The sequence below is a fragment of the Dermacentor andersoni genome, chromosome 3, assembly GCF_023375885.2.
Source record: "Dermacentor andersoni chromosome 3, qqDerAnde1_hic_scaffold, whole genome shotgun sequence".
NCBI classification, from domain to species: Eukaryota; Metazoa; Arthropoda; class Arachnida; order Ixodida; family Ixodidae; genus Dermacentor; species Dermacentor andersoni.
The window spans coordinates 76,990,647-77,006,926 of NC_092816.1; the positions used below are offsets into that span (position 1 = coordinate 76,990,647).

A 16,280-nucleotide genomic window follows, 5' to 3' on the forward strand; every position below is an offset into this window, starting at 1 on the left:
CTAAAGTGGACAAAATTGATATGTTACACATGAATCTAAAGAAGTTCAGTAATATGGAAATACAGCTTTTGCAGAACCCTTGAACACAACGTAAAAAATTCATGTAAGATATAAATTGACATGTCGAATTCGTCCGCTTTGAATGATATAATGTGTTTTTGCATTTTACATGTATTCGAATAGGCCGCGTTGGAGTTCGGCCCGAGCTAAAGCTTCATCTTAATCTCAGGGGCCGCAGCACACAAAGATAATCAAGGAGGCTACATCCCTTTTGGGAAGGGGCAGTGTCGACGGAGCCACATTCGCCAAGATGGAGCCACATTCGCCAAGATGGAGCCACACTCGCCAAGATGGAGCCACACTCGCCAAGATGGAGCCACACTCGCCAAGATGGAGCCACACTCGCCAAGATGGAGCCACACTCGCCAAGATGGAGCCACACTCGCCAAGATGGAGCCACACTCGCCAAGATGGAGCCACACTCGCCAAGATGGAGCGCATGGGCTGGAAGCACGTGAAACAAGCATTTCTGATAGCACACATTTTTAAATTCTTTGATCTGAGCACACACCTTCTGTGGCATAAATATGCATTTTGGTAACGAGGCTTAGCTTTTAGAACAGACGCAGCAACAAACTTGGCACAGCAAGCTAGGACTGAGACGCAACATATCGTTTTGAGATCACAGCAACTTTTTCAGCTACATTACTCATGTAGATTGCACCTACTTCAGGAATTAGTCTGAATAAACTTGCTCACACAAATTAATTAGCCTTCCGGTCCGGTATCAGTTGTTTCGCACTGCCACAAGAAGGCGGTGCAATGAGCATCACAATTTCATTTTTCAGTGCATTTTTTTTTTGCAATTTTACACTGGCCCGTCTTCCAACAACTCAACACTTTGCAATAGGATGGATAGATGAACTAGTTGGTATTGCATTCTCGGAGGGTTGTACACACGCTTGTGTTGCACATCTCACCTTCTTCATGACCCGCGAAACTTTCCCGCGATTTGTATTTATTTTTCGTTAAACATTACGTAACATTAGCAAAATCGTAGAGCTGGTCCCGATACGTAGCTTACAAAAAAATTGTTTAAATTGGCAGTTATGATAGTTTCGAATGCAATGACATCGAACACTACAAACAATCGGACGCCATCGTCATTCCATCAGCCTGAGAAATTACCGCAGTTTACCTGCATCGAGATAGAAAGCAGAGAGCGATCTGGGATACAAGAATCGTCAGAACGCGTTTTTCATGGCAATCACATGACGGCAAACCATTTGTCGTTGGTTTCATTCACTTGCAGTTTACCACTTTTGTTTTTATATCCTTGGTTCAAGTTAGAGGAAACACCCTGTATATATTTAGTCAATCTTGTCCAAATATATAGTAATACACGTGCCACGCGTAGATCTCATCACGGCGCTGCTAGGCGGCCCTGTGTGTCCAGAGGGAGGAGCCTGGCAGCATACACTCCTCGTACATGTGTTCCTGAATGATGGAAGTCTGGCCGCTTGATGCCACTCCTGAAACCGGGAAAGCCGCCACTTGACCTAAGCCGCCACTTGACCTATCATCTTACCGGCCTATTGCGCTTTCCAGCTGTGCTGGGAAGGTTATGGAAAAAATGATTCTCACGTGCCTCGAGTGGTAACTTGAGCGCCACAACATATGCCCCGAGGCCATGACTGGGTTTAGAAGTCGCTCCTTTGTTCACAATGTCATCGACGTCGGGACGTCTGTGCAACAGCACCACCTCAAACTTATGTCGGTTTCACTTTACCTCGATGTAAAAGGCGCCTATTTTAATGTAACGCATGAACCATCCTTGATGCCCTAGGAAATAATGGAATTGGTGGACGAATGTTTCAGTAGATTCGAAGCTATCTATTCAAAAGATCCTTCGTTGGGTAAATTGCAGATGGTCTAACTGCTGATCATTACACTTGCCGTGGCGTCCCGCAGGGCGGGGTTCTTAGCCCCACTTTGTTCAACCTTGTAACCCTTGGACTTGCCGACGCTCTACCACATACAGTCAACCTTTCTATATAAGCTAACGCCATATGCATATGGGCTTCGGCAGTTACACGTCGTCAGGTGCGTGCACGGCTCCAAGAAGCAGTGACTGATATCGCCGTACCTGCATGTTCAAGGCCTCAGCATTTGGACTGAGAAGTGCGCCTTAGTCGCTTTTACCCACAATCTCATGCAAAATCTCGCCGATTCCTCTAGGCGTTATTATAGACAGAGGCCCTTCATAGGGCCCCCACATCTCATACTTGAAGAAGAGGCTTTCCTCTATCGCCCATATACTAAGGTTTCGTACCGGTAAAATGTGGTGCACATCAATGGCATCTGCTTCAACTATACAGGACGCTCTTCCTAGGATTCTAGCAATATAGGACACCAGTGCTGTCCAATGCTAACGAAACTAACATCCGTGCCCTACAGGCGTTCAAGGCCAAACCCTTGGAACATGTCTGGGGTTAACTCGATGTGCTTCAACCGTTGCAACAATTGCCACAGCGAGAGACCACCCAATAACGACTTATATCGCTGTCGAGGCACTCCGGGCGCATGTTCGCCGTATATCCAGAGTCCCTGACTATCTCGCTCGCTTGCCTGAGAAAAGACCCAAGGCAGCGTTTTCCAGACCAATTGTGGCTAACCAGCACTCTTTGCTATTGAGATACTCACCCGCAACAACGCCATCCCCTATGTGGTGCTTGAAAAAGCCTCCTGTGTACCTTGCTGTTCCACGAATTGCGAAGAAGACTAGCCTGACCACCGCGGCTTTCAAGCAGATAACATTGGAACTTATGCATTGTTCATACGCTAACCGAATCCATATTTACGCGGACGGTTCGGTCTCGGGAAGTTCGACGGGCACTGTTGTGCCATCTCAATCGGTCGTCACCAAGTTTAAAGCACACGTCACAACATCTACAGATTTCGCACTGACCACTCTTTGCGCTTCTGCGGAATATATTGTAAAAGGACCGCCTCCCAAATGGGCAATACTTGGTGATTCGAAAGCAGCCCTCCAAAGCTTGCGAGGTTGACGACGTGGTAATTACGACCAGCTGGTGTTCCACATTAACAAAAATTTACAATTGCACTTCTGAACGAGTACATGATATATTTGAGTGGCTACCGGGACATTATACCATCGCTGGTAATCACCTCGCCGATGACGCTTCCCGGCGTGCCCAGGCTGGAGTGCCGACATTCCCTATACCTTTACCGAGAGTAGACGCTGCAAGAAAGCTTCGCAATCTAGCGCGTACCACCACGTTGAGTTACCGGCATACACCGTGGTACAGCCGATTATACAGCTTCGACCCATCACTGAAACTGGGATTGCCAGAAAACCTTTCACGACGCGACGCAACACTGCTACGCCGGCTGTGGGTAGGCGTAGCATTCAGACTCCCCCAAATATCGTATATTGGAATGGTGGACTCACCGATGTGCGCTAAGTGCAAGCGTGAAGAGACCATCAATTATTTTCTGTGCCACTGTTCTTGCCGCGACAGTCAACGTCACTCTCCGGTGTGCCTTGAATAGACGGGAAGATAGGCCATTTACAGAAGCAAAGTCTTGGGAGCCTGGCCTCACAGTTCATCAGCCCAGAAATTCATTCGAGTGCTTCTTCAGTACACGAAGGCAACAGATTTGAGTGCCCGTCTGTAGACATGCTGCACCTGCGTCTTGCAATCAGTAAAACCCTTCGCGTGTATCCTGTGTGAAGTGTGCATGTGCAAGTGCGATATAGACTCATGTCCTCTCCCTTTCTTTCTTTTGCTCCCCCATCCCCTTCCCACGTGTAGGGTAACAAATTGGACTGTCTGGTTAACCTCCTTGCCTTTCCTTCCTGCTTTCTCTCTCTCTCTTTCTCGTACTGACGCATTTCGGCAGTCGTATTGTGGTGTGTCGCTACATTGCTTCAATGCTGATCGTATTAACGGCGATATTCATGGTAGGATGCTTCAGCCTGCACAAACTTTTGTGCCCTTTCGTTTACTCCTTGACAGTCTAGATTCAGTCACTTTTCAGGGTAGTGGGGAAGTATTGTTAATATTACCGCTACTACTAAACTTAGCAGTAATAATGATGATGACCAATGGAGAGGGTGTTCAACGCTTTAGACATAGGAAGTGATGACCGCGGCTGCATTGAGCAGAGCGCTACGGCGCAGTGGTGTTCGAAGTAGAGATCGCCCGCTTCGAGCTTCGGTACATTTGGGGCCAAGTGCGAATAGTAGTCAGGGAAGCAGCTATGAAAGGCCCACGGGAAGAGCGAGGCTATGTTAACTGTATGCTTCGAAAGCAGTGTCCCGTATCGACCGTTCACCAATCGTCGGCACGCAAGATGCTGAAGACTGAGAAAAAAAAGTACGTAGTCCCATGACGTATAACTTACAAGCAAATATTTATATTATATACGCATGCGTATAAGCACGGCACTAGTCATTTTTGTTATTGTTTCGTTCCAGACTATCAGCAGAGTGTCTTCAAGTTCCGAGTCAGTTCAAGAGGATGAGGTGGTTGAATGTGGCGTCTGTTTAGCCGATACGCCACTCGAGCAAATAATAAGCACTGAGCTCTGCGGACGCTTGATCTGCAGGTGAGGCACGCTCTTATTGTTTTTTTTCTGCCTGATTCAGCTACGCGAAACAGGTAAAGTGCTAGATCTGATGAACCAGAGGCTTCCTTCGCAAACCTATCTGAAGGTTACGAAGACAAGAACATTTCGCAATTGAGGGGTGATGAAGGCAGATAAAATGAGAGCGCACGTCAGTTAAACCAGCCACAACTTGTCTTTTTTTTAGTGCATCCTATTTCTATTTCTAAGGACTATTAATGTGAAGAAAATATATACCTATTGTAATATAAAAGCATGGAGAAGCTGAGTGCTGGGAACTTCGTTTTAAGATTATGCTGCACGATTAACTAAGATCGCGAAAGAACTTTGCATTAACGCATGAATACAGCTCCGCCAGTCTACGCTCTGGTGTGAATCGTCATAAAGAAGGGGCGAGTTCATTTTATGTGCTTTCGCGTGTATACCGTGTGAAGTGTGCATGTCTTTTGACATATAATTGTTAGGTGTCTTTCAGGTTTGGGCGAATCGGTAATCGTGGTAAAAAAAAATGAATTTTTGGCACTTCTACGTGGTATGCAATTTCGATTCAGGAAAATGAAATGTTCGCATTTTCGCTTTGCAGCGTAAAAAATGAGAAGTAATGTAGGGTTGTGAACTCTTCAAAACGAAGCTTTTTTTCCCTCTTCCCCTCACCTTTCGGTTGGTGGCTGCTGCCTAGCACAGTTGGCTAGTCCAGGGTATATTGCAAATACTACCGGATATGGTACAAAGCGAGACGGGCAGGGGTGGCATGTGGGCTACGTAAGCGTAGATGTGAGCTCCAAAGAAAACACGCCTTTGTCGTTATACAATCGTCGTCATTACTTCGTCGTTATTTCGTCGCATTCATTCTTATCCTATTCATTCCTTTGTCGCCATTCCTTCATTGCCATACCACGGTTGTCATCGTTGCATTGTTATTACTGTGACATCGTCAGTCTGTCGTTGTCATGCGTTCATCGTTCTGTCATGGTTGTCCTTTCATATATTTCATTTCAGGTCGTCATTGCTTCATTGCCATAGTGTCATTATTCTGTAATCGTTATTCTTGGGTCGTCATTACTGCGTCATCAATCCATAGTCGTTCCATCCGTCATGCATGCGACATTATGTCGTTTTTTTCGTTGTGTTGTCGCGATACCTTCGTCCTTGTTTCATTGTCGTCACTTCATTGTCGGCTTCATTCCGTCTTAATTCCTCCATTCTCATCACTCTGTCGGTGTTACGCCGTCATCGTTGTCTCATAGCCTCGCCACCGTAATTATGCCGCCGTCGTCAAGCAAGCGACATCATTCTGTCGACGTCAGTCGTCGTCACGATGTCATGGTCATGCCATCGTCTTCATTCCACCGTAGTCACTGCATCGTGATCAGGTTGCCGTGGTCGTTCTGTTGTTGTCATCACGTTTACGTCATATATTCATTGCTTCGTCGTCATACCTCCGTCATTCTATCGTCGTGGAGAGTGGCATCTGCATGTTGGACTACCGCACGTTTACGTTGACTAATGGTGTTTTCCACTGGTCAATCTGGGGCAGGAGTGTTTGTTCCGAGCTGGGATTGCGTTTTTTTATGATATATATCGAGCGGGTTCACTTTCTACTGGGCGTTTCGGATTAACTCGCTCCACGCCAGATAGTTTCCGCTACTTGTTCCTCAGCGGAGGCGTCGTTTTGGGCGGGGATAGAACAAGCACACGTCGTTTATCTTCACGTCAAATCAGCAGGCAACATTGTTCCCCCTGTGGCACGGCGACTAGGTTGTCATGGAAATGTGCACAATGCAAGTTTGACACCATTTCCGTAACTGTTTATTTATTTATTTATTAGTTTTTTTTTTTGACGTGTGCGCAGCAACTGCCGTTATGATCCCGAGGAGCATGTTTGCTCTCCGCTGACATATGCGGTTTCATGAAATCCAAGCGCTCGCTACATTATTTCGGCGACTGCTCTAGATCGACCACTTTAAAACACCATAAGGCGTCTCGGGGTGAAATGTGTACGCGTTGGCTGTGTACTTTGTACTTGCAAATGGTCGCCAAACAAGAACAGCGTTCTTCGCAGACACCAACGAAAACTTTACCTAAACTGATTCTCATCGCTCTTGATATCCGTATACCTTTTTAGAGGAAAGATAGTATCGTTCGATTGTGTCGCATATATCATTAAATTGTATCGGGTGTAATATACCGGAGTTTACGTGTCCGTGCCGACTACGGAGGAACGTTAGTTTTAATGAGGGCGCAGGAATCGTATGATGTACCCCACAATGAGCGGGGGAAAGAAGAATGTGCAGGAGGTAGAAAGGGGATGTAGTACGGAGACGTTGCAGATGCGGACGAAATGCAATGTTAATTACTGCCTTAAGGTCACTCAGACTAGCTTGAGATGTCTGCCTCTCGTATGAGGTCCTCACAAGCGTCGTGCGAAAATTTGTAACTTGACCAATAGGTCGAAGCCGAAGCACGCACGATCTGTTCGTGCGAGGTTCCTTTGACCCGCTTGAATGGCTTGCGCAAAAGTTGCAGCTGTATAGGCATTGCCCGGCGAATACATCGTTTCACTAAGACCGGTGGGCCAAGCCATTCAGTGGTATTCTTTTTTTGCTGCAGAAACGCTTAATGGCTAAGTCTGCCGCAGTCTTCTGTTTCATACTGGAACGGGAAATACGTTGTCGCCCGACATGACGGCACCAAGCCTGCCAGCTTCAAGCCGAATTCACATGAATTCACGTGAAGTGAATGGTGTAGACTTTCCCTACGCTTAACCTCACCTCGGCAGCAGAGTTTATGCTTTATATTTACGGCCTTCTTGAGCATGGCTCTCGATACGGAAGCGTGAAGCCTTAGCTTACGGTAAAACAAAGGCGGCTTGCCACGTTCGCTGGCTTTTATTGACGTAGCCTCATGCAGAATATGCTCTCTTTTTCGCTCCTTGCTGCTCCCACTTTGAAACAATTGAAACGTTCATTGACGTACAATAACGCACGAAAGCGTCAAAACAGTTAATTGTAATAGATAAAATGGTGCAAGAGAAGCAAGGACATAAACACACATGCCTTGTTATACGCGCTCTAGATATGTACCAACTAGCTTCCGCACTACTAAAAAACTGTAGAAGGATCGACATTTGGGCGAGTTGGTACTGGTCGAACATCTTGAGCATTCGAATAAAGTTAGTTGCGAGTTCAGCGCTGTCCTGTGTGTTCCTGCCTTCTGTCATCGTCTTATTGCGCTGCCCGTTCAAGATGTTCTACTAAAAAGCGCTTAAAGATGGGAAATGCACAAATGATTTTGGACCTCCTTGCTCATTATTCGTACCTCGAAACGATTGAAACTTTCATTCGTGTTCACAAACTCGCGACAGCGTCAGAAGCGTGGACTAGTTCGCTCTAAAGGAACCAGATGGCGCTTTCGGCGGCGCGCCACACCAGAGCGAAACCATTCATTACCACTTGTGCCCTGCTTCTGTGCAATCGGCTATCGGAAAGGCGAATGGGCGATCGCTAACGCACTAGCCGCATTCATCCCGCATTTATGGAAGGTAGCGTGGGTGGTACCAGTTCTGAAGCCTGGAAAAGATTCGACTGCTCTGGACTCGTACAGACCGGTATCGCTGACCGACTGTGCAACGAAGCTAATGGAGAAGATAGCATTTACGAGACTCGCTTGCTACGCCGAGCAGGGTCTGAAACAACCGTCGCGCATGACTAGGTTTCGGCTGCGTGTAAGTGCTCAAGACAATGTGCTGGACTTGATGAGTCACATAGAACATTACAATGCGACGGCCTGTCGACACTTGCTGTTTTTGTGATGTCTCCAAGGCTTACGACTACGTGTCTTAAACAGTCATCACCAGCTACTAACACGCTATAGGTGTGACGGGTCATCTTTTTGCACTTCACACATACGTTTCTCAATGATCACCGCATAAGAGTTCGTCTTGGCGACACTTTGAGTGATGAAATTGGTATATTTCGTGGCTTACCACAGGGGAGTATTTTGTCTCCCTTATTATTTAACGTCGCCCAAGAATACTAAACCATCGGAAACCCGTGAAGATGTATATATACGCCGATGATATCTACATGTGGGTCTCCGGCTACCAGCATCCTCGCCTCGCGAGAATAGCCCAGGGAGCAGTAAATGCGATTCATGGCCACTTGAAAATGCTTGGCTTATCTATATCTACAGATAAATCATCATTCATACTATTTCCGGGAATTAAAGAAAACTATACGCGTTTAAAGCATAATTTGAACGGGCACCAGATTCGACAAGTCACCAACGTCTTTGTATTTCTTGGCATTACCTTGGACCACAAGCTACTCTCGCGCCACGCTGTTGAGTACGTTGTGGCGTCATCATCGCAGAGTCTTCACGTGCTCAAGCGAGTCGCTGGCATACGCTGGGTCAACCACCCGACGTCGATGCTATGGCTACATACAGCGTTGGTTACAAATCGGATCCTATATCAGCTACCTGTGATGTCACCCTCAGATAGCCGATTCGAGCGCTTAGAAGCCATACACAAAAAAGTTCTTCGGCTGTGCATGGGAGTTTCTCAGCTAGGATCGCACAAAAAATGCTCTACGAAGCTGAGCCACGCCCTCTGCGACTTCAGGCTTCCTAGACTCTCCCGAGTCTTCGCCCGTCAAAGCCCTCTTAAGATGCATAGGTAACAGGACATGCTCATATTTTTATGCAGCACTGACCACGCTTCGAGTCTCAGGATTATATTGCTCGAGACAGAGGGAAAAGGTAGAACCAACCTGCACCATTCGAGGACATCGCTTGCAATTTAAGTGTACCACGACTGCAATAAAAGAGCTGCATTCCAGCTGCAGAAGCCAAGTCACTAGTTCTGGAACATTTGAACACGACTTACTCGAAGCACCTCCGAGTATACACAGATGGCTCTGTCAAAGTAAACGAAGATTGCTGCGCAGCTGCATTCTATATTCCCTGTCTGAGATACGCATGGTCGAGCATTCTGGATTGTAAGCTTCGTTGACAGTTGTGGAAGGCGTGGCAACAGATACTGCTCTGTGCGCACTAAAGACATTGCTTCAACAGAATGTGGTCCTTCTTACAGACTCAAATGCCATGTTGCAACAACTCTACCATGGTCTACCGTCCATCAAGTCCTGAGATCAAAATATGAGATTAGGAGATCAAGTCCATGGGTCCTGATCTCCAATAAGAATGTAGGCAAGTGACGAATGTCGCTTGCAGGCACTGTTGCAGACAATTAGGGGGCTTTTGCTTCATCCTAGCCTCATTCCACCATCTTGTAGCAATATTACATTGACTTCTATCTCAGCTATTAGTGAAGCCTCTTCTGAAATTCTTGCGGTAAAATGCTCCTAGGGTGGCGAGTTAGAACTTCTCGTTGAATGCCGAAATTTCAGAAGGTGGCATTTAATGGTTCAATAAAATGTTTAGGGAAGAGAAGGGAAGTGCTGTCGAGGACGGAAGAAAGTGGGGCGATGAAATCAGGAAATTCGCAGGCCTTAGTTGGAATCGGTCGGCGCAGGACAGGGGTAATTGGAGATCGCAGGGAGAGGCATTCGTCCTGCAATGAACATTAGATAGGCTGCTGCTGCTGCTGATGATGATGATGATGACGACGACGATGGTGATGATGATGATGATGATGATGATGACGACGACGATGATGATGAAAATGTTTACGGCAATATGCATTGTAAGGAACTTTGGAATGCATCTCAAGATACGGGCCGACCTCAGTAATGTGTTCTAGGGTTACACTGTCTTTCATCTTTGTTAATGAATAGTTCGTACCGATATTATTGTTTTTTTCTTTCTGCAGGGACTGCATACGCCCAACGGCAGTCGACCCGGACATACGCATCGTACGCTGCCCTGTCAAGTTAGATGACCGCACTTTGTGCGGATGTCAAGTGCAAGAGCCTGCGCTTGGAGTCCCAGTACAGTAAAAAATAAACACAAAGAACATGTTAAAGCAATAAAATAAACTAATAGCAGAGCTCTGCTTGCTACACTGTAGGCAGATACATATGCTGGCTTGTTGAGTTTGTCATGAACGCTTGCAGTGTGTGCACGCGGAAAGCTCAAGTGGCACTCAAGACAGCGCTCGATCTCATGTGAACCCACTCTATTCTTCCATATACGTACAGCAGTGCGATTCACCCAAGCATAAAAATCTTGAATGTTTAGGCCGAAAAGCTTGCATAATCCACGGCTATAACACCGGACACTAATGACAGTCGTTATAAAACGCGTTACTATGATTTTATCACCCTCAAAACTCCCGTTTGGTGGGTTATCGTGTAGTTTGACAGCTAAATTTTTGTTATAAACATTTTTCAGGCCAAATCTTCCACTTACTCACCATGCCCTTTCACGCTGCAGCCTGATGCTGTGGCGTGGCAGCAAACAGCGCATCAGTGCAGGAACGAAAGAAATAGCAATGTGAGATACTAAAGTTTGAGCTAGATTCGAGTTCAATGTATAGACGGTCTGTTTTCGTTTTTGTGGAACTCTGTTACAAATATACGAAGTACGGTAAACACTGAATTTCGTACTTTACAGCTGCAGGATCTGTAGCGCCTACGCCGACAAAGGCTGCTGCAGAATTGGTTGGCCCATACCCCTGCCCATGCACACAACGCACCTTAATTCTTCCCTGTCATTCTTCCCCCAAAGATTAAAGTCCTAACATATTACACCTACATCAGGCCGAAACTAGAATATTCATCTATAGTGTGGGACCCTTTTGCTAAAGAAAGCGTTAATAAACTTGAAAGAATTCAAAGAAAGGATGTCAGGTTTAGTTATTCAAAATTTAAAACGACTGATTCTCCTACGGATCTTATGGCTACTAACAATATTGAAACACTTGAAGATCGAAGAAGTAAATCTCGCCTTTACTTCCTTCAATTGCTACTGAATCGCAAACTCGCAATAGACCCCTCCTTATACTTATCTCCTCTATCCACCTGACATACCCGACACCACCACACGCAGTCACTAACGCCATATTTTGCGAAAAGTAAATGCTATAAATTTTATTTTTTCACACTTACCATATGTGAATGGAACCATCTTACAACTTGGTCGTAATTATAACACTTTTTTTCCGCCATCTGTATTGTCTTGTGTCCCGCATTCATATTCCTGTTGTACAGTTACTATGGTGTGCCTCTTCTGCTTGGACCCTGTTGTGGTCTGCAGTATGTATTAAATAAAAATAAAATAAATTTGTTGGGCCCCAGCATTCTCGGCCTGCCTCCGACACCCTAATGGCGTTTTGCAATAATCTGGCCATGGAGAAGCTGCACACGGCGCGAGCCACGAAGCCATTGAGATCGTATATGCGCGCGCTTGTCCGTGAGCCAGTCAAAAACGGAATCGGGTGAATACCCGTGTTTGCCCACCGCGTCTCTGTCTGCGTCGTCTGCTTGAGTGGCGAGTGCTATCTCAATCGCAGTATCGCCGGAGCAGGACCTTGTGCCCTCCACTTCAATGCCAGATTATCGTGGAATAGTGAGTGGTACTCTGCGGCTTGCATAAACGAATGGCATGAAGTGGAATAAAATGTTTTCTTCCTTCGTCTGCAGCATCCTTCCTTCGTGTGCACATAAATGACTGACGGAACGGACAGGTGTATTTCCTTACTTCCTCAGAAAGCGAATAGCCACGGAACTCAAGATTGCAGGAGAGGCTCCCTCCCCCCCCCCCCCCCCCTAGGAATGTTTGATTCGCCTGCCATATATCCGTTGCAAAATTTGGGTGTCATGTTCTCGGAGTCGGGCGTTACACAGAGGGTCGAACTCCAGCCTACGTCATTGGCGGGTTTGGAAACGGACTAGCTTGCCTACGCTACCGGGGCGTAGCATGGAGGCTAAGCGGGCCCACTCCGTCGTCCGTACTTTTACGGGAGGTTGTAGTAAGGGAACAAGGGGTGTATCCACATGGCGGAAATAAGGCAAAATTATTTACTGAGAAAGGCATACTCGTGCTGGCAGAAGCAGAGCACACTGCATATGAAACATCGTAACCAATACAGCTGCGTCGTTCTCGCAGCATAAGCTACACGGTTTTGGGCGTGCTCACTAAGTGATTCTGGGAGAGCGCACACAGGAGATGTTTCTTAAGTACCCCATCCTAGATCGTCACCCATTAGTTAACGGGTCATGGAATCGTCGGTCGACCGGAATGGCTGAACTGTTCGTTGCATCCCGCCCACTACGTCGTACCATACCACGGGACTCGGCCTCTGATGTTGCACCAATGGCGTGGTAATTCGGAAGCAGCATTAGACGCAGTTCTCACGGTCGGGCGATGTTGGCTTCTTGCAGAAATTAGCACAACCAGGCTCTGATAGTCGCGAACCCTTTCACAGAATAGGCTGCTTTCGGACACCTCGAATGGACGTTGACCCGCTGTCCTCTAGAGGTGACCAGACACGTAACTATAGGCCACAACATGTTTGATTTCTTGTGCCATGCCTATGTGTCTGTACTGTGGAATGTGGCCACTAAGAGGTGTTAAGGTAAAATTCAAAAGCTCAGTGCACTGCTTGTGTTATTCGTACACTCACCTCATCCAACATTTTCAGTATCGCAAGCAAAATACTGCAGGTTCAAGTCTCTTCGTATGCGGATGCAGATTTAATCCTGTAATGCCCGATGTATCATATATGGTGCGCCTAGTTTAATGCCTCAAAGTGCTGATTGAAGCGTGTAAAACTTAAGGCAATGCCCGTAGTTGCATTATTAATATGCTAGAGTAGAGCTTCAGCTGTGACTAGCTCAGCAAACTGATCACTAAATAATTCAGTAATTAGGCTATAACTGAAACATGTTTGTTTTTTCTACAAGTGTACTTTCCATGGCCAGACGTAATTCACAACAATGTGTTCCAATTTTTCTTGCTGTGAAACTGTGTTGGAGCATTACAGGGTTAAATAAGGAAATGCTAGTGCCGTGAGATTGCCCTATAACTCGCTATGCAAACATGAGTTCTACGGTGTTATATCAATGCCTGATGTATTATACATAACACTGTCGAAAGACAGTGGCGTGCAAGATGTGGGTGCTGATAATTCACTGATACATACAAGCAAATTCGCCTCTCAGAACATGCAGTTGCTTGTAAAAATACACCTTAAAACAGTTGCAGTGATGTGCGGAAGGAAACAGTATAGAGCACAAAATAGTTGGCTAGAATTACAAGAAGAACGGCGACGGCTAAAGAGATCGGCCGGGAATAGCATTAGTTATAAGAAACATTCTGAATCACGTGTAACGCGGCATTAAAATAAATTTGATAGTGACTTGCATGTTGAGTGTCGACGCGAGTCCGTCTCGGGGATCAGTCTCGGTGGTGACTGCGCTGTAATTCAGTTAAGCGTAAATAGAAAGTGGGGGCTGCAGTGTGCCTGCTTTCTAAGAGGGGAGGTCGTGCGTTGTAATACGTATATTTCCGTTATAGCCCGACAGATGGCATGGCGCTTGGGTTTATTTGTACGTGACATATATTAAACTGGTACTTTTAGAGAGTTCTTGCATCACTCAGTGTTGTAGAACAAGCGATGACTTTCGTGTTCATAAAATAAAGAACGAAACATGACTGGGGTTCGTGCTGGTTTTTGTAGGCTCTCTCAGGCTGATCGAAATAAAACGAAAGTTGTATTTTAGGCTTAGTAGATGACTCGGCGGTCGCGGATGTATTCCGTATTATATGAGGAAAATTTTGGATATTGTGTTCATTTGCTTGAAAGGCGTAATGCACGGTTACTTTTGCCATGAAGCTGTAGGCGAATACGAGCCCGCTCCACGCGGTTTTTGACGTTTACACGTTCAAGGTGAAAAAAGAAAGATTACCTGGTGAGTTTCCTGACTGTTCAACATGGGTGCAACAGCTGTCGACATCGAAATAACCACGGTCTGTACAAAGTAAAACAGTTTGCACGCTAGAGAGGTCAGTGTCGACGGGTGACGATGAGGGCGGGTAGGTAGTGACAGAAATTGTGGTCGACCCCAATTTCATTGTTTGTCATAAAGTAAATCTTACAATAAATAGCGCACACATAAGCTCGAATCACTACGCGTAAAGTTCAATTAGAATACACCAGCAAAGGTGTTTTTTTAACTAACGAAAGCAGTTATAAGTCAAAGCCGCGGGGTCAAGGTGCGATACGATATATGTTAAAAACAGCTGCGTTAATTTGCATATCATTCATCCGAGAGTTAAGCCACGCTACATGAGGCATTTCACCACTGGCGCTACCACCCGCCTTCCCTTCGCGTTTTTGTTTAATTTCTTTAAATGTACTCATGTTATGAAGTTGAGCCACGTTTTACAGCGAAGCTGTATATGGCTAGCCAATCCGTCCCTCTGTCCGTCCGTCCGTCCGTCCGTCCGTCTGTCTGTCGCTTGTATGGCGAAAACTCCTCCGATGCAACCCCATGCACATGCGCGAAAAGAAAAAGAGAAAGTGGCGCGTGATTAGCTGCGCCAGTAGTGACACCGTTCCCTCCGTCGCAGCCGAGCGCGGACGCAGCGGTTTCTCCAGCTCTGAAATGGGGAGGCCATGCGTCATACCTACTCCTGAGGAGCAGGCAGCTTTCAATCAGCAACGCCGTGAGCAGACCCGGGAACGAGCTCATCTACGCCGTGCCGATGCTGCAGCCCGGGCACAAGAACAGGCTCGTACAGCCGAGCGCAGCCAGCAACTGCGTACCAAGCATCCGGCAGCCTACGAAGCCGTCGTTTAATGAACCGTCTGGATTAAGCCAGTGATAAACACCAGGGCCTCACGCTTCAGCCTCGGTGGTTAACCATCTGTACGGAGTCCTTGGGCAGTGACATTTTTGAAGAATAAGAAAGGATTTCAATAGTGTGTGTGTGTTTGAACTTGTTGGTAGAACGTATTGGTGAACTGCAGCGCAGATATAGGCAAGGACAGAACAAACGTGGCGACAGATGAGCGCTAAATTCCAAAAAAATTTTATTTTAGGTTACCCATGTTTAATACCCGTCACTCATCACATTGCACATGCGCAGTCCACACCCGTGGGAAGGTTAACTCGTCTTCTGAGAAGTGCATAGACGGCGTGCTGACACACCCAGAGCCAAGTCACGAAATTTGTTCAGCCTCAATTATTTCACCCGTTAGTGGATCAAAGCTTCTGCTGGCAGCAGTACATTGAGCAAACAATGATTCACAGCCACACTCACTGCAGTGACCTTCAAGGCAACCATCGCGCAAGCTTTTCTTGACATTGTTTGAGTGTTTTATTAGCCGTTCATTGATACAGCATTCCGTTTGACCTACATACTAGTTACCACAATAAAGAGGGATACAATAAACCATGCTGCTAGCTCAGCTGCGTGCGCCGAGTGATCGTCATGTAGGTGCTTCATCTGGAAGACGCAAAAAAAAGTGCCTGTCATAACGTACATTGATAAGCAGACTCATAATATAAAGAAATCTGCCGAATCTTCCAAAGTTAAAGTTGTGTTCTCCGCAGCTCAGATGTTCGTAAAGCTGTGTAATCAAAGGGAATGTCGCCACGCACCGCACATGTATGACAAAAAGCTCGAAAATAGATTCGTGACCTGTGCTAGCAATTTGGTTTATC

General features: G+C 46.3%; 1 protein-coding gene across 5 annotated transcripts in view; it reads left to right on the forward strand.

Annotated features, from left to right (window-relative positions):
* Positions 1-16,280, forward strand: part of LOC126544610 (uncharacterized) — a 49,122-nt gene that overhangs the window by 18,807 nt on the left and 14,035 nt on the right. The window contains exons 8-9 of one of the 5 annotated variants that reach the window (XM_072287220.1): positions 4,502-4,632; positions 10,481-12,242. The exons of the other annotated variants lie outside the window; for them this stretch is intronic. Coding sequence (XP_072143321.1) covers positions 4,502-4,632; positions 10,481-10,607 — 258 coding nt within the window. The 3' untranslated portion in view covers positions 10,608-12,242. Of the gene's footprint in view, positions 1-4,501; positions 4,633-10,480; positions 12,243-16,280 lie in introns of those variants that run through there. 5 annotated transcript variants of the gene reach the window in all.